The sequence below is a fragment of the Psammomys obesus genome, unplaced genomic scaffold (assembly GCF_907164565.1).
Source record: "Psammomys obesus unplaced genomic scaffold, mPsaObe1.curated_primary_1811, whole genome shotgun sequence".
Taxonomy (NCBI): Eukaryota; Metazoa; Chordata; class Mammalia; order Rodentia; family Muridae; genus Psammomys; species Psammomys obesus.
The window spans coordinates 8,771,802-8,791,754 of record NW_026596073.1 but is presented as its reverse complement, the minus strand read 5'-3'; the positions used below and the strand labels follow the sequence as shown (position 1 = coordinate 8,791,754).

The 19,953-nt window shown below is 36.1% G+C and overlaps 1 protein-coding gene across 1 annotated transcript in view; it reads left to right on the top strand.

Moving 5' to 3' along the window:
• Trhde (thyrotropin releasing hormone degrading enzyme) overlaps nucleotides 1-19,953 on the top strand; it is a 481,130-nt gene that overhangs the window by 351,235 nt on the left and 109,942 nt on the right. Inside the window, exons 8-10 of the mRNA XM_055626014.1 lie at nucleotides 7,209-7,274; nucleotides 8,240-8,427; nucleotides 12,410-12,498. Coding sequence (XP_055481989.1) covers nucleotides 7,209-7,274; nucleotides 8,240-8,427; nucleotides 12,410-12,498 — 343 coding nt within the window. The remainder of the gene's footprint in view (nucleotides 1-7,208; nucleotides 7,275-8,239; nucleotides 8,428-12,409; nucleotides 12,499-19,953) is intronic.

Sequence of the window (19,953 nt, the reverse complement as noted above, 5' to 3'; positions counted from 1 at the left end):
TAAAAATGGCCATCTTACCAAAAGCAATCTACAGATTTAATGCAATTCCCATCAAATTGCCAACACAATTCTTTACAGACCTGGAAAGAAAAATTCTCAACTTCGTATGGAATAACAAGAAACCCAGAATTGATAAAACAATCCTCTACAATAAAAGTTCTTCTGGAGGTATCTCCATCCCTGATCTCAAGCTGTACTATAGAGCAACAGTTATAAAAACTGCATGGTACTGGCGTAGAAACAGAATGGTGGATCAATGGAATCGAACAGAAGACCCAGAAATAAACCCACACACTTACAGACACCTGATTTTTGACAAAGATGCCAAAATCATACAATGGAAAAAAGATAGCGTCTTCAACAAATGGTGCTGGTCCAACTGGATGTCTACATGTAGAAAAATGAAAATAGACCCATACTTATCACCCTGCACAAAACTGAAGTCCAAGTGGATCAAAGACCTCAACATAAAACCAGACACATTAAATCGGCTAGAAAAAAAAGTGGGGAATACCCTAGAACTCCTTAGTACAGGAGACAACTTGCTGAACAGAACACCAACAGCACAGGCTCTAAGAACAACAATCAATAAATGGGACCTCATGAAATTGAAAAGCTTCTGTAAAGCAAAGGACACTGTCATCAAAACAAAGCGACTGCCTACAGATTGGGAAAGAATCATCACTAACCCTTTATCTGACAGAGGACTCATATCCAGTATATATAAAGAACTAAAGAAACTGAAAAGCAGCAAACCAAGTAATCCACTTAAAAAATGGGGAACAGAGCTAAAGAGAGAATTCTCTGTAGATGAATATTGAATGGCAGAGAAGCACTTAAAGAAATGCTCAACCTCATTAGCCATCAGGGAAATGCAAATCAAAATGACCCTGAGATTTCACCTTACACCCATCAGAATGGCCAAGATCAAAAACTCAAGGGACAACACATGCTGGAGAGGTTGTGGAGAAAGGGGAACCCTTCTCCACTGCTGGTGGGAATGTAAACTCGTACAACCACTCTGGAAATCAATCTGGCGCTTTCTCAGACAACTAGGAATAGCGCTTCCTCAAGATCCAGCCATACCACTCCTAGGCATATATCCAAAAGAGGCTCAAGTACACAAAAAGGACATTTGCTCAACCATGTTTGTAGCAGCTTTATTTGTAATAGCCAGAAGCTGGAAACAGCCCAGATGCCCCTCAACTGAAGAATGGATGCAGAAACTGTGGTACATCTATACAATGGAGTATTATGCAGCAATGAAAAATAAGGAAATCATGAAATTTGCAGGTAAATGGTGGGACCTGGAAAGGATCATCCTGAGTGAGTTGTCCCAGAAGCAAAAAGACACACATGGTATATACTCACTCATATAAACATACAACATAGAATAAACCCACTAAAATCTGTACATCTAAACAAACTAAGCAAAAGAGAGGACCCTAACTAAAATGTTCAATCCCCATCCTGAAAGGCAAAGCGGATGGACATCAGAAGGAAAAGAAAATAGAAAACAACCTTGGAACCTGCCAAAGAGGGCCTCTGAAAGCCAGAAGAAAACAGGAAACAACCTTGGAACCTGCCACAGAGGGCCTCTGAAAGCCTCTGCAGTATAGGCTGTCAAAGCAGATGCTGAGCTGATGGCCAACTGATGGGCAGAGTGAATGGAATTTTATGTAAGAAGTGGGAAATAGTAAGAGCTGGAGAGGACAGGAACTCCACAAGGAGAGCAACAGAACAAGAAAATTTGAGCACAGGGAACTTCCCAGAGACTCATACTCCAACCAAGGACTATTCATGGAGATAACCTAGAACTCCTGCACAGATGTAGCCCATGGCAGTTCAGTGTCCAAGTGGGTTACATAGTAATGGGAAGAGGGACTGCCTCTGCCTTAATCTGATTGGCCTGCTCTTTGATCACCTCCCCCTGAGGGGGGAGCAGCCTTACCAGGCCACAGTAGAGGACAATATAGCCACTTTTGATGAGAACTGATAAACTAAGATCAGAAAGAAGAGGAGAACCTCCCCTATCAGTGGACTTGGGGAGGGGCAGGCATGCAGAAAGGGGAGGGAGGGTGGGATCGGCAGGGGAGGAGGGAGGGTCTTATGTGGGGGATACAAAATGAATAAAGTGTAATTAATAAAAAATTTAAAAAAATAAAACTGACACGTTTAAATTAAAAAAAAAGTCACTGTGCTTTGGGCAGTTTTGCTACTTGTCTCTCAACACAGAGAAAACACCCACAGAGATTTTATTGGTCCATTATCTATGTCCCCAGGAATAAGCCACTCACAAGGTCAATTCTCTATTCTATTCTGTTACAGGGCTTATTAAGATTACAAGAATTCCACAATTATTTTCATGTCTTAGATAAGAAGAGTGTTTTACTTCCCGAGCTCATTTGCTTCACTTTTCCCCTTGTCATTTTTGCCTAATTGCCTCTCATACACGAAACATCATGAATCATGTCATGTGTTAACAGAAGAAAGTAAAAAATTGTCTCAGATGCAGTAGTCCAATCTTTTGATGGCATTAAATGTTAAGATATATATTTGACAATTATTCACCGTAATAATGAGTTAGATCCTATATTACCCTCTAAAGAGGACATCTTGCAAAAGCCTAATAAACACAACTTAATAGACACAAGTTAATAACTGCATTATCAGTTATTAATAGAGTTGTGCTATACATTGAGAAATGTATCATAGGCATATATTGAGTAACTTCTGCATACCAAGCTCTTTAGAATGATGTTGGTTAAACAATAATAAACTGGGGTACAATGTTCCTCAATTCCCTGAAGTTTATATAGAAAATGTGGGCAGCCAGACCGTAGACAAGCAATTGCAATTTCAACATGAATTGGAAAAGTTCTACGTAGTACAATGAATATGAATCTAAGAAAGATAGTTATAATTAAGAAATAGATTGAGTGGGCAGTGAAGAATACCTGGGAGAAATTTATCAAAAGTTAGTCCTGGAGGTTAAACTGAATTTAAGTGGGTACCAGACAATAATATCTAGAAAACTGCATATGCAAAGAGTTGGAAAAGATATGTTAGGCTCATTCAAACACATCCAGGTGTCTCAGGGGAGGGAATGGAACAAGAGGAAAACAGATGGGCTCAAAAAGATTTATATTTGAGCTACATGATGGAGTTTTGATATTTGGAGAATACCAGTGTTTCATATGAGAATTTGATTAAAAGTAGCCTGGTTTTAGGGTCTACCATGATTATAGCTGAAAGAGCTAGAGCAGAGACAGTGGTACTTGGATTCTTCCAAGCAACATGCAGGAAAATGATCATCAATGAAGTGAGGTGTAATGGGAGGATCTTGGCGAAATGTTTCTACCACAAATCACCATTTGAATGTGGGGGAAAAGAAAGACACATCAAAATAACTTTCTAGTTGAGGAAATAGAATGTTATCACTGTAAAAGGCTGTCAGAAGGAGTTGATGTGGAAGGGCAAAGGGCCACGTTTTTAATGTGACTCTCACTGAGTTTACAGCACATCTTGGATGTTGGGTTGGGAGGCAGTTGTATGCAGAGCTTGTTTGTGATTTACATGTTGGCCCAGTCTTTGATTTGTTAATTGGTGATGTGGTGTTAATTGAATGAGGTAACATAACAGGGGCTCATACCATGTTAAAAACTTGACAAAATTCTTTCACATGTGTTTTACTCCTCGTTATGACCAGTGACACTTTTCTTCCTTTTAACCAGTTTTTTTCCTTTCAACCTGTAGTCTGAAATTGTTAAAAATATTGTAAGAGATAACACCTATAGAATTCTCAGAGTGTACTAGGAATTTATCACTATTCTGACATCGTATGTGTTCTCAGGAAAGCATATAGTGTGTTTTCATTATCTTCATCTTATAGGTGTGAAAACCAGTAAAAGCACTAAAACATGATAACTTGTCCATAACCCTTATATCCTATAGCCTGTGAGTGTTGGACATTGGATTTGATTCCAGAATGACTGGTTCCCATTCTTTTCTTTAAATCCCTGTGCCAAGATGCCTTTCTCTATCACTATATCTATCAACTATATGCTTATTGAATATATGTTTAGTTTTGAGTCTATCCATTATGAACCATGTCCCTTCACGTAGGCTAGTGTTTCACTTTGCTTGCTATTTTCAATAACTCCGTTTCTGTAGTACCCAGTGTGGAGTACCCACAATTGTTTTCTCATTAACACCAAAGCATTCACTGTTATATAATAATGTCAAATCTGTTGCTAATTGATTCTTACATACCCAAAGCTAAACACAGATTTCTATTGCAGATTCATATGTCTGGGCATCTCCATTGTCATTACTTTGAAGGTTTGAAAGAAACTTAAGGTGGTATTAAGATATTTGAATGTATCTTGCAAAATGGCAGTTGTACCATGACTTGCCATTCACAGGGTCATTCACAGAAATAAGTCCTCCCATACAAATCACATCTAGATTTCTGCAGTGGTTCTTAACAAGCTTCCACTGCCGACATCTCCACAGCACCCAAAGCTTCTTGATGCATGCTAAGTGCTTTACATATTTTATGATATGAATGAACAGGCTAATAACTATTATAACAACATTCTCTATCCTCTGGATTTCTTTGTAATTATGCTAGATAGTGACATTTTGCTCATTTAAGAAATGATTGTGTTGTTCACAAGAAAGAATAGAATAACAAAGGAGCATTTTCTGGAAAAAAGAAAGTATTTGGCATGTGTAGACTTCCATTACATTTGAGAACTGTGACTGAAGGGGACAATGCTGTCATCCTTGCCCACCACTGACACACCAAGGCTGGGGTTGCCACTTGACCCTGACCATTGACATTCCAACCCACTTGATGTGGGACTTCATTATGAACTGGAGGGGGAACCAAGAACTCCATCTGATGACAAAAAGAAGGATCAAGTTTTTAATTCATCTTTATTTATTTTGAGACAGGGTTTCTCTGTGTTGCCCAGGCTGTCCCGGACTCACTTTGTAGACCAGGTTGGCCTCAAACTCACAGAGATCCACCTGCCTTTGCATCACCAAGTGCTGGGATTATAGGCATACATCACCTCACCCAACTTCTTTTTTATTATTTTGTTTCTGAGAATTTTATACTTGAGCGCATATCATTTTTACTACGTCCCTCAAGCTCTCCCTACTTCTTCTTGGATTCATGGATTTGATCCTGAATAATAATAACAACAATAACAATAATAAACCTTGATCTTGATATCTCCGAGAGTCCATTAGGTGTTGCTTATAAATACATAAATTTAATGCTGACCACATGGAATCAGTGTCAGTGGCCTTGTCCCTTGGTAAAATTGATTCTCCTGTCAGTAGCCCCTGACTGCCTATGTTTCTTCATCTAGTGGCGTGCTTAATGCTGCATTCTTCCCAAGTTTATTCATTTAAATGCTGAAAGAGAACAATGACAAAAAATGAAATTGAAAGCTGCAGTAATGTATTTAAAACTCACCCCTGTCACCTTCCCCACAAAACATATTTCCTGGGTTTACGTTGAACAAACTTCCTGAAGCTTGGTTAAAACTGAATGGAAAATCATAGTGGTTTTGAGGAGTTGCATGTAAGTTGTATTTTTAGTAAAGTTATTCACAGCACCTGATGATGAAGTTGAATGTGTGGTTGCTAAGTTGGGGTTGGACATCACCTCTCACGGGATGTGATTAAGTGGGAGCTGTCATTTTCTCTTCTGTGAATTGCCAACAAGAGCTCAGTCTATCACAGCCTCTACAAATTGTGTTTAAAACTTGTTTCCCTGAACTTAGTTATCCTCAAAGTGCCCCATTCCACAGAAAGTATTGAAAAGTCAGCATTTTTTTTTCTGGTTCAAGAACATTGATAGAGATATTAGAAATTGTGTCTTCTTATCTACATATTGTTAAGAAAATAGAATTTTGAAGGAAAAGATTTCTTCACTTTTTCATATAAATCGGTCTACTGTGTTCATTATTCTCTTTGAAATCAGAAAAAAAAAACACCTGATACTAATTATCTTGATAACTGTCACCTCGATAATGAGACAGACCACGCTTCTTAGGATGGAGTAAGGTGTGAATCAAAAGTGTGTAGGTTTAACCACTAATGGAGCATAATGAGAAATGAAGAGTCCTAAGCCTGAAGTTGTGAGACAAACTTAGAAAGACTTTCTTTTTTAATTGATAGTAATGTGTGCTTCAAACTACAGAAATGAGTATCAGTTTTGCATCCTTTAGCCTTTTCCTTTACTAGAGCCACCAGAGAGGGATTAGAAAATAACAGTTCCCCACAGAATCAGCATATATTAAGAAGCTTTATTTTTCTTGAGAGAATGTGTTTTCTCTTTGTACAACTGAAAGGGGTGATGAGAATGTTTGCTCTACATATTTCATTACAGAGGTCATTTTCTCAAAATGAGCTGGTGTTGTCAGTTAGAGTTTATCTGTTGGTATAATGTTCTTGTGGAATGTATGCAATTTTCCCTTGGTCATTCAAATGCTGATTTCTCTCCCCCACTATCTGGATTCAATCTGGACATTGCATTGTGATGTTCACCTGTCTCACCTGTCTCAAGTCTGTGTAAACATGCCACCATTTGTTCTCTGTATTGTCAATAAAACAACCAGCCAATGCAGAGCAATGGAGAGCATAGAGTAGGAGGGGAGTTGGGAGGAGAGATCCAGAGAGGAGAGGACTTGGAACCACCAGGAGAGATGAACTGGACCTAAGATATGACTAAAAGCAAGTATAATGGGTGAAATCTGAATGCAAGCATGTAGGTTTAGGATGGAGTAATCATTGCCCAGTATTGTGCGCTAGGTTAACTAAATACATCCTAGTCTCTAATTACATCACCTAGTGTGGTGATTTGGGTATATAGCTAGTTTAGGAATAATCACTGTTTAACTAAAAAAATAAATCAATACTAAATATACCCTTGACCTTGGGAATCCATAAGATGTGATTATAGCTGTAAAAATCTTTGTTAAGAAATTAGTACTGTTGGGTGACTTAGGAAATATGCTATAGTTAAACTCTTGGGAATATTTTAAAATGAGATTCTAAATCTTTTTGCATGTTTTCCTCTTTGCCTTAATGCAATTCCACACATGGAAATGGTTAATTGAATTAAGAAATAAATGTGTTTACTGGTAATTGCTTAACCTTTGAATGGTAATTATAATTTTATATTCTTATAGGATTATTTAACCATTCATAAGTATGGCAATGCAGCCAGAAATGATCTCTGGAATACATTATCAGAGGTAAGGTAGAGGAAGCTGAAATGTCAAAGTATAGTTTTGAACAACTGAATTTCCTTTATAAAACATTCATTTTTAATAACATTGACAGTTTGTGTTTACTTTCTGTAATTCCTCTTACTTCACATTGCCTTAGTGCTTTAATATATAAAATAAAAATAAGATAAAGATTTCACTTATAAATGTTGGCTAAAATGCTTTATCTGCTTTCAAAAGTGTCATTGTTTTTAATTAATTAATAATTTTATAAATGTATAATAATTTTGATTATCAAATATACCTCCATCTTCTCCCCTCAAATGCTTTCCCTATTCTTCACATCATGATTCCATCTCAATTTCATCTGTTCCTTTTAAAAATCTCACTGAGACCACTTTGTGACTTGGTGTAGGACCATGCCAATGATATAAACAAGTATGGGTACCCCCTCAGGAGCCACACACTTAAAGAAAATTGACTCTCTTTTTCCCACGAGTCATCACTTGGCCATAGCTCCTCTACTGAAGGTGGGACTTCTGGTGTTGGAATCTTGGCTGGAATGATCTTACACAGGTCTTGTGGCATGAAGTATGACAATACTTTTGAATGATATTTTCATTTGATCCTCTAAATTCATGTTAAAGACTGAAATATTGAAAATTTTAGGAAAATTTTACTATACCATAGGAGACCTGTCACGATTGTAAAATGAGGCTAGAATTATTTGTAACAATAAATTACATTTTATATTCTGGTATGTAAAAATTTCGACATTAATATGACTTAGCTGCACATATATATACGGAACATAACAATTTAAGAAACCCAAGGCAAAAAGATTAATTTTACTGGTATGTAATGTCAGCTTCACTGATTTTAAATGTTTTTGTATTGAAGTAAATTGTAATGAGAAAAATGAGAACAGATTAACGTTAACTACACTAATGAGAAGTATTAATAGATTAATTTATACAATTTTGGTTGCAAAGGCATTAAAAAGGAATGGAAAGTACGTGAACATACAAGAAGTCATGGACCAGTGGACACTCCAGATGGGATATCCTGTTATCACCATCCTGGGGAACACGACAGCAGAAAACAGAATACTTATCACCCAGCAGCATTTCATTTATGATGTTGGTGCTAAAACCAAAGCACTTCAACTTCAGAACAGCAGGTACCACACAGGCCACGAGTCTATATTTCACTTTGCATTTTAATATTTTAAACTGTTGAGGAATGTTTTGCCTTTAAAAGTTTTGAGAAATATTTAATTTACTATTGAGAAAATTCTGAAATGTGTAAAATATTATTTTAACATGTTTATTGGCTGTTTCATTGTGAGTCTTCTTTTGTTGCTATTTCCTCAAGAGTTTTAAAACCATGTAATTAATTAGTTAATTAATTAACCATGTGTGATAGTTTTAGTGCATGTTTTTCTGTGCACCATTTGAATGCCTCTTGTCCAGTGAGGCCAGAAAACCACTGGGTCCCCTAGAACTGGAATTAGAGACAGTTGTTAGATGCCATGTGGTTGCTGGAATTCAAACATGGGCCCTCTGGAAGAGCAGCGAGTGCTATCATCCACGGGGCCTTCTCTGTATCTCTCCTTCAGAACTTTAGCTTTCAACGTGACAGTATTTATTTCTGGAGGCAGAACTTTGAATTAACACGGTGACTTTCAAGAGAAAAGATTTGTGTCTTCCCTCTTCTATGAATCGTCTTGAATTAAACTTGACAGTTAAAACGTGTAGCCATGAATTAAATGGAATCGAACACCATGTGCTTTATCAGACAAAAGAGAACTGAAGCTAACAATCTAGAGAGACTCACTACACCAAAGATCTGTACTTAATAATGTATGAGTAAAAGAAACATCATGTAGACCCTCAAACAAACCAAGCTTCAGTGGGGCCGCATAGGATGAATATATGTTCTTTTTATAATCAATTATCATGTTAGAGGTCACTGGCTAGATACGACACATGCAGAATTGCTTCTTGTTTTTTTAATTGGATCTCACTCTGGAGCCCTGCTGGTTCAGGCTCACTTGCACCACAGGCTGGCCTGGAACTCACAGCCATCTTCTTGCCCCAGCCATCCTATCTACCTGGTATCATGATTTATTACTTTAACTTTTCTTTGGAAACTCCTATTGATTTTATTCCACGTTTTCTCTTTTGTTTCTTATTTTAAAGGCTGAGCTAAAGAGAATTAAAACTTTTATTAACCATTTTCATTTCTTATAAAAAAGGTATTAAAAGTGGGCTGTAGGAGCACAGGGGTGAAGAGGAAGAGAGAGGAATGAGAAATGGGGGCAGGAAATTAATAAAGAAAATTAGTTTTTGCTTGGGTTGCTTGGGAAAATGAGGCACCTGACTTTATCAACCATGCGTATCCACGAGACCTGGAGCACATGTTTTGCTGTGTCGCCTAAGAGGTCTTGAAACCATTTTGAAGTCAGCTTGATCCAAGCATGAATGTACAAAGCCTTGGTTGAGGAATTCATTGGTGCTTTTTGATGGCTTTTGCGAGTCTCATTTGGGGAAGCAGGATCATTGTTTCAATTCTCTGCATGTATATTTATATGTGTATATGTGTATGCTCATGTGTGCATCATGTATGCTGGGCTACATGCCCGGGATTCTGCAGGCTCAGCTTTGCCTCCCATGTCTCCATTGGAGCACCGAGCTTAAGTGAACCACAACTTTATGTCGGTTCTGAGGATTTGAACTCGGGTCTTCTTGTTACCTACTGAGATTTCTCTCCAGCAATAAAGCATGGGCTTACGGTCCTTACTCCACTTATATATTGACATTAGAGTCTCACTCATCCGACTCTCTGCATTATTGTATTACACATTACTCTGCTGCAGCCTTGCTGCGATCAAGGAAGAGTGTCAATGCATTTTACTCTCTCTGGTCCCTGTAGCATTAACTGCTCCATTACAGCCTCACTGTCACGGTCAAGGTTCAGCATTATCAGGCATCAGCCCTGACTTTGCTAGGAAGTACTTCCCTATGGAAAATTGAAAGAGGTATCAGTCCAGGCCTCTGAGAACTGCTACCCTGACATAGTGTCACTGATGTAGAAAAATATAAAAGGAGACATAAAGTATGACAGTGTAAATTTTGAACAAAAATAATCTGTCCACCTATAACATACATGATTATACCAGCTGTGAGGCTGATCTTTTAAAACAAAAGGTATCGTCCAGGCCGTGTAAACAAACAACACAGAGAGCTCTGTATCTGCTAAAACAACAGAAAGATCTCTAGGATATAAACCCTGAGCACTTGCCACATAGCGTATAAAGGAGGCGTGGTGCCGATCCAAAGCATCACATTACTTCCAGGAATGGTTTTCTATTAAAAAAATAATAAAATCTATACTTTAAGTGTAGTGTCCTAATTTTATATTACGGATCATTTAATTCTCTGTGGCATTCTGGTCAAAGATTCAACACCATTTCCATCCGGTCTCTGAACAGAGCCTTCCTAACGCTACTACAGTGTTTTCTCCTGATATAATAGAACTTGCTTATCGATGACAGAATTTCTAGTAAGTTGTAAATCTTTTCTAAGCTGAGTTAATTCTTTGTTTCCCACCCCCCTTTTTTTTCACAGATATAGGAATATACCGTAACATAGTCAAAACATTTTAATAGAGCTAATAATTATAGTTTTATACATAAAACTTTCACCCTTATGTTACAGCGTAGAGAGATGCTTATATAACTGAAATTTCATAAAGTTGGCTGATATGTGGCATAGTGTGACATTTGTGCTGGAATCTTGTTACTTAGACAGTGGTACATCTTTGTGGCATTTTAAAAAAATGCATTAAATCACTACTTTGCAATGTTGCATAATATCTTCTCATATGCCAAGTTGCTTCTCAGAGCTCTGATCTACACAGAAGCCTGTGCATCAACCCAGGCAGGCCTTTCTTTTCCTCAGTGTTGACAGTTGCACTTTATACTGATCTTTCCTTAACACTGATACTATTTTTGTAAAGGATTCTCTCCTCCCAATTCAAACATGCACACTTTTTTTTTTTTTTTGCCTCTCTCTGATAGTTAGAAGTAAATGTAAATTCAAAACTATGATGAAGACAGGTAGTCACAGAGGCCTGAATATGCTCCTTACACAGGTTATTACCACAGGCATTCTCTCCTAACGCTTCTCACTCGCACAGTTACTGACTGTGCACAAAATTTCTTGTTGTATTTCAGGTATTTCTTTTTTTTTCTTTTTATAATTGTTGACTACCACATTTGCTAGAGATACAATGTGAGGTTAAAATAGTTTGTCTATAATTCAGGCAGGAAACAAAAGTACAGTTGATAGATTTGTTGTAAAATCATTTCACGTATGTTTGGTTACTCCTTTGAGATTAAGTTGATATTACTTCTTCAAGTCTAGGCCTCAATTTTTATCCTGTGAAGAAGTAAATTAAATAAAATGCTTCTTTTTAATAGCTGAGACTCATAGCTGACCCCTCCTCTTGCTGGCTTCTTTAACACTTCAACTTAGAAATTCCATTTTAGAAACTAGAGCATGAAGTGTGTCCGAAATTATTCTTCATATAGCTCAGAATTTCAGTGAAAACTGATTATTTTTGTTCTGACTTCATTCTGTACTGAGTATCTTTGACTGTGTAGCAAGAAACTCTCTGTGAAATATGTAGCTGGTGGCCATCAGACATGTTAATCACGAAATAAGGAAAGAGCTAATATGCAAATGGAGAAAACTACTGAATTGTATATTAGTTTAATCCAAAAAAGTAGAAAAGAGCTATTTTTAGACTGCAATCAATAAACAGCACAGCTCAGATTTATAGAGTTTAGTTGCATTTATTTCTAAATTGCAAGTCTCTTTTTGGAAGACAAGCTTTGTGGAATGTTCTTTTACAATGAAGTTAAAACTATTAGACCTAACTCTCCTCAGTGGCCCTGGGAAGGTAAATTTTCCTTCTGCATATATTCGTTAGGCCTGGGATTTATTGGATGACTGATTAATTGATGGCTCAATTATATTTCTCCCCCCCAAAGAGTAATAAAAACTTCACAAATGGTATATAGGCAATGCCAGCTTGCTTTTGTCTCAGCATAACTGATACAGCTGTTTTTATTCTTAAAGTTTTCTTTTACTTTCCAGTTACCTGTGGCAGATCCCACTAACCATCGTGGTAGGAAATAGAAGCCATGTGTCTTCAGAAGCAATTATTTGGGTGTCTAACAAATCAGGTAAAATATAAATTATCTCCAAGGGAGCTGTTTGCATTCAGATAATTGTTTAGTGTCTTAACCTCTGTTTTCAGCTGCTACAAAATGTGAGTAAAAAATATTATGAAGAGAAAACACATTAACAGTAATCACTTCTGTTAAATAAGGAATTATATAGTTTATAAATGGATTAATTTTAGACTGATATGTGAATATTAAGTTTACTTTTTTCTTTGAAAGCAGAGAATGTAATTAATGGTTATAGTATTAATCATTTTATAAGTGAATAAATTTATAATTTAAAACACAATTGAAGTATGATTACAAGTGGTTGTACAATAAGAAGAACACTGAAATGGAGATCACTTTTTAAAAAAAATGTTATTTATTATTTATTACAATTTATTCACTTTGTATCCCAGCTGTGGCCCCCTCCCTCATCTCCTCCCAATCCCACCCTCATGCCCTCTTATATCCCCCTATGGCCCTCATATAGCCAAACTTTGGGCAGGGTGCAGAGATCACATTTTATTTTATTTTATTTTTTTAAAGGTAAATTCAATTTCATCTTTATTTATTTATTTTTTTTCGTATTTTATTTTTTTCTTATCAGTTACATTTTATTAACTCTGTACCCCAGCCGTGTCCTGATCCCTCATTCCCTCCCAGTCCCTCCCTCCCTCCTCTCCACCTTGCCCCTTGCCAAGTCCACTGATAGGGGGGACCTCCTCCCCATTCATCTGATCCTGTTTTATCAGGTATCCTCAGGAGTGGCTGCAAAGCTCTCCTCTGTGGCCTAACAGGACTACTCCTCCCTTGGGGGGTGGGGAGGCCAAAGAGCCACATTTTAAAGCACAGCCTCTGGCTACCTTTTCCTTACCAGGTTGTCCCTATAAAGGATGAGAAAACAAGATTTCTCTTGGTATTAGGTAATTGTAGAGCTCGTTGTAGGGACTCAGGAAAATCATCAAACACACTCCTAGGTGAATCAGGCCTCAGGAGCTAAAAGAGATAAGATTTCATTCTCTTTCTAAATATCTTAAAATAGTGAGTTATTTCAATTCACTGTCAGAGAGAAAGCTATTTCTTGAATCAAATCTATATCTTTCATGCTAGAGTGTGATACAGGCTCTTTCTCTTTCTATATTCCTTTGCCTTGGAGAAAAAGCCAGTTATCTTTTACTTAATATTTCTTTCAGATTCAGACGGTCAAATGTGCTCTACTTTGAATTTCTTAATGCTTTTTCATAAACTATTTTTAACATTTTATTATTGTTATTATTATTTACAATTTATTCAATTTGTATCCCGGCTGTGGCCCCCTCCCTTGTCTCCTCCCAATCCCTCCCTCCTTCCCTCTTCTCGCCCATGTCCCTCTCCTAGTCCACTGATAAGGGAGGTCCTCCTCCCTTTCATCTGACCCTAGCCTATCAGGTATCATCAGGACTGGCTGCATTGTCATCTTCTGTTGCCAGGCAAGGCTATTCTCCCCTCAGGGGGAGGTGATCAAAGAGCCAACCACTGAATTAATGTCAGGGACAGACTCTGTTCCCATTACTTGGGAACCCAAGTAGAGACTGAGTTTATAGGCTACATCTAAGCAGTGGTTTTAGGTCTCATTGTCTATAAATTGATATTGTTTTATTACTTTATGGAAAACATTTTAAAGTCACAAATCTTATAATTTTGAGCACTATCAGGTATAAATAAGCAGGCTTGGAGTTTCATATAAGTATCTTATAAGGGATATATACATATATTCTATATCATATATAAGAACACATTGAAATGTGTAACATTTTTTGGTGTTTTCCTTTTAAATAAAATATTTATATTTTTCTTCATTCTATCCTTTAGAATTGACATTAATACCATGTTTCTGAGTCAATACTTACGTATCATCATAAATAGCTCTCTTTTTTCTTTTTATTTCTTACTTCAATTTACATCACCGTCATAGGCCCCTCCCTCTTCTCCTCCCAGTCCCACCCTCCCTCTCACATGCCCTCTCCCCTATTCCTCAGAATTTGTGCAGCCCCTCCTGCCACTATCCTCCATCTATTCACATGAAGACCAAGTTTGTCTTTTTTCCCTATGGCCCAGTAGGGCAGTCCCATAAGGGGAAGGTGACCAAAAAGCAGGTAACATAATCCATGTTAGAGATATTCTCCACTGCCCTAACTATTGGGCTCACTTGAAGCATAAGATGCCTATTAGACACTTTAATTTAAATGATGGTCAGGTGTAGTTACAGTCTAATTTCTTTTAAACACATATCACAGGTCCATCTCCTGCAGCTCTAGTCATAATATTCCTTTAATCACATGAGTATAGAAAATACTGCCATGTCATCCCTTGCCCCAATCGATGAATATGTCTGAGGATTTTTAAAAATATCCACACATAGTTTTTATTAAAATTAACCTTTTTGCTTAAGCTCGGTTTTGACCTTAGATACTGCCTTTGTTGATCTTTATAATCATTATACACAGATGTACAATTTTTGTACTGTAAAATTATGTACTGTAAAAGAGAGATAGAAGGGGTCTATCTATCTATCTCTATCTATCTCTCTATCTATATCTATCTATCTATCTCTCTATCTCTCTATCTCTCTATCTCTCTATCTCTCTATCTAGACAGTGGTATGATGGGGCATCTCCCTAACCCAAAGCGATACCTCTTCCACCTTTTTGGACAAGGTATCATTTCTCACTAACCCACAGCAAGTTCTGTTTAATGTATACCTATCTGGTCAAGGTGAGATGCTGAGGCTTCCAGCTGATGCCATGTGATGTCACTGTGTCTCGAAAATCTCACGAATGCAGAAACATGGAAGAGAAAGGGTCATAAAGAAAGATCAACTTCTTGTACTACCTTCTCAATCTCATTCTGAATGTGTTCCACATTGTTTTGAAGTATTTCATTCTGATGACTAACAATAAAATAAAGGAGAGTTTATGGGAGGAAAGACCGGCTTTTGTATTATTTTTGTCTCATTTGGTTCAAAATATAATTAACTGAGAACAAAGACAATTATTAAAAAATCATTAGAAGTAATGTTTAACTCTTATTAAAATGAGTTAAAATAGAGTAAATATTTAATTACATTAGCCAGTCAATGTTTTATAATTTCATTATCAGTAATGTAGATTTCATTTTACAATATTAAGGTAAGTCACTGGTGTGTAATATGTATAAATTTGATCTAATTTTTCACAGGTTATCGACAATTCATTTTAAAGGCACATTAGATGGAAAATTAATTCACAAATAAAGTACAGATCATTATAGTTTAAGAGTAGCATGTATACCAGTTTTTATATTTTTAAAAGCAGGTGAAAGTGGTTTTTTAAAAATTCTCACTATGAAAATACAAATATTTCAAACATTTATGAACATAATAACTTGCATGCTGTTTATGACTGAATGGCGAAAGGAGGAAAGCAAATTTAACCCCAAACATCAAAGGAGAAAAGGTGCAATGCTGAACATAATTTGATCCTAAATATTAAAAATGGCATACCATATAGCTTTCATTCAAAGTGATTCAATTATGACCCAGGAAACTTATCAATCAGTATTATCTTTTATCCACATTCTAGAAGTGTGGAATCAAGTCTTGATGGATGCTTGCCCAGTGTGCAAATTGTCTAGCCAAGTGAAAAACTGCTTTTAAGAGCTTGGTTCTCTTTCTTCTACTCCTGGACACACACTTATATTTATAATAGGGTGATTTGCAGCTCTGTTAGTTACTCAACACAGTGTTTTTGGAAACGTGCATATTGGTGTATATAGGTTTCATCACATTATTTCATTGGATTTTTCATAAGAATCCAGTGAAAAATATCAATATCTGGGTTATATATATAATTTCTGGGTTTCTTTCTCCTGTATCATTACAGATGCTATCTTAGCTGACTTTTTCCACTTATTTTATTTTTAACTATCATGTTCTACAAGTAGCATATTTGGCTAGAAATGCATAACTATCATTTCCACAGTGACTATAAAGTAAAATATGTTATAAAATACCAACTCCTCTATGCCTGATATAGTCTGAGTCTTGTGCCACTTTAGATATAAATATAATTTTCAATTATTATTATGAACATTCAAAATATAACTTCCATACCTTTTGCTACAGATCTCATCAAACACCATACCTCATTAGGCCATCAGAAAAGATCTTTTTAAAATTCATTGCCTGCTATTAGTTAATTTGCAGAACATTTTGGGAAGGTAATTAACTAGTACTGAAAAGACATTTTAAAATCTATTACAAAATCTTTCTGGGAATTGTTTCCCAAAGATCTCATTTGTAATAAAGCCGTACAAATATTCATGAATAATAATAACTTCAGGTTTTAGATATAAGTTTAATGACATAATTCTATAAAACAATTTATGCCTGTCTTATTTTAGTCAAGCAATATAGAATATATAGAGATTATTTTCATGTTTTAATATATACACTCACTTGACTATAATCTACCTTTAAGATTTTTAATAAAATAAATAAAAATAAGAACAAATTAGATTACATGTTATTTACACACATCACTACCCAATTTGTAAATAAGGAACAAATTTAGAAAATGAATTTAGCATTGTAAGAACACATTATCATTTGATGTTTGTAAAATGTATATTTATATATTAAGCTTGATGCCACAGCTTAACTAGAAAACAACACTAATAAAACTTATCTAAATATCTGGGTCAGAAAGCTGTCTCAGAGGTTAGGAGCATGTAGTACTCTTTAGAGAACACCCAAGTTTGGTTCTTAGAACACATTTTGGGGGGCTCACATCACCTTGTAACTTCACCTTCATGGGATTCAGTGTCTTCATGCACCTGTAATCCTGTAATCGTGTGCAAATACCATTAAACACACATATGCAAATACACAAACAGTTATAAAGAAAGAAGCTTTAAAATTATCAAATTTATGTAGTTAAATGTAACTAAATAAATATAAAGGACATTTATTTATCTATAATTCTTATTAGAACTCATATGACATATGTATTATAAACTATATATAATAGACTATATAATAGAATATGTAGACGTATATTTCCCCAAGATGCCAAGATGACATTTCAATTCTTATCATTTATTCTTCAACACAAGAGCTCTGAAGTTCATAAAAGAAACATGACAAGAGCTTAAGTCACACGCTGATCTTCACACAGTGATATTGGGTGACTTCAGTACCCAGCTCTTGTCAGTAGGCCAGTCATCCAGATGAAAATTATTCAAAGAAACACTGATGCTAACTGACATCATTAACCAAATGGACGTAAACTATGTACAAAGCGTTTCACCCCAAATAAAAGAACATACTTTATTCCCAGTGGCTCATAGAACTTTTTCTGAAATTTACCACATATATGTAAAAAAAAAAAAGTCTCAGGGTGTTGAAATAACACCCTGCACCCTATCAGATCACCATTGATTAAAGTTGGATATCAATAACAGAAACAATAGAAAGCTTACAGACTCATGGAAACTGAGCAACTATTTTCTAAATTAAAAAGGGATCAGAAATTACAAAAAAAAAAATTAACTTTCTAGAATGGAATATTCTAAACAACACAGCCAGACTTATGGGACACAATAAAGGCAGTTCTAAGAGTCAAGTTCATAGCACTAATTGCCTACATAAAAAGTTGTACATATCTCATACAAGTAACATAACACCATACCTGAAAGATCTAGTATAAAAAGAAGAAATCACACCCTAAAGAAGTAGATGGCAAGACATAATAAAATCGGGACTGAAATTAATAAAAACAAACAAACAAACAATACAAAGAAATAATAAAACAGTTTTTTGAGAAAATCACTAATATTAACAAATCCTTATTCAAATTAACTAAAAGGCAGAGAAACATATCTAAATAAAAAAAAGAAAAAACCTAGAGATTAAAAGGTGACATAACAACAGACACCAAGGAGGACCAAAGAAATATAAGAACATACTTTAAAAATCTGTATTCCTTCACATTAGAAAATCTAAAAGAAATGGATAATTTTCTCAGTACATACCACCAACCAAAGTTTAATCAAAATCAGATAAACAATTTAAACAGACCTATGACTCCTAATGAAAAAGAAGCAGTCATTAAAAGTCTGCAAGGAAAAATGAAAAACAACCCAAAAGCAAATGGTTTTAGGTTAGAATTCTACCAGACTTTTGAAGAGCAGCTAATGCTAATACTATTCAAATTATTCCAAAAAATAAAGACAGAAGAAACACTGTACAATTTTTTTTACAAGACCACAAAAATATATCTAAACAACATAAAGACCAAACAAAGAATGATAATTACACATCAAATTTTCTTCTGAGCATATAGATGCAAAAATTCTCAATAAAATATGGCTCAGATGTAGCTCATAGACTTAGTCTCCAAGTGGGGTTCCTCAGGAAGGGGAGCAGGGGCTGTCTCTGGCATGAACTCAGTGGCTGGCTCTCTGATCATCTCCCCTTTGGGGGTGGGGATGCAGCCTTGCCAGTCCACAGAGGAAGACAATGCAGCCAGTCCTGATGAAACCTGATAGGTTAGGGTCAGATGGAAGGGGAGAAGGACCTGGGGAGGTCCTCAGTGGACTGGGGGAGGTGCATAGGGGGAGAAGAAGAAAGGAGGGTAGGATTGGGAGGAGTTAAGGAAGGAGGCCATAGCCAGGATATAAATTGAATAAATTGTAATAAATGATATTAATAATAATAAAAGGAAAAAAACAAAAACAACAAACAAAAAATCCTTGCAAAGTGAATTCAAGAACATATCCAAAAGTTATTCCATCATGATCAAGTAGATTTCATTCCAGAGAGAAAAGGATGTTTAAACATACATAAATCCATAAATGTAATCCACCATATAAACAAGACTGGAAGATAAAAATAACATGATCATCTCAGATTTGGGAGTCTTTTGACAGAAATCCAGCACCTCTTCATGATAAAAATGCTTGAAGTATTAGGAATGTAAGGGTCACACCTCAACATAATAAAAACAATTTGTGGCCAAGTCCGCAGCCAACTTCAAATTTATATTTAATATTACTGAATTCAAAGTTTTACTGTTCTTTACTCAAATGATACCATTATAAAAATGTACACCAGTAAGTGCTGAGCCATGGTGTCCAGTCCCAATGGATACATAGAAAACAGCGCCCAAACCTAAGGCCTAGAAAACAGTGTGGAAGAAGGGCAGAAAAAGCGTAAGGGCCTGAGCACAGGGAGTTTGTTGTGAGATTGTGTTTCTGGGGAATGTCAGAAGCTATTCACAGGTAGTCGTGCTGACATGACTGCCTAAACATGAGCTGAACAACATAACAGTAGACATGCTAGAGGGGATGGGAGAAAGCCCATTAGGCTGCAGCCCTTCACAAAGAACTACAAGCAAGGACAGAATGCTGAGAGCAGGGGAAATAGTCTTCCCTAGGGAAGAGCACACTGACTGG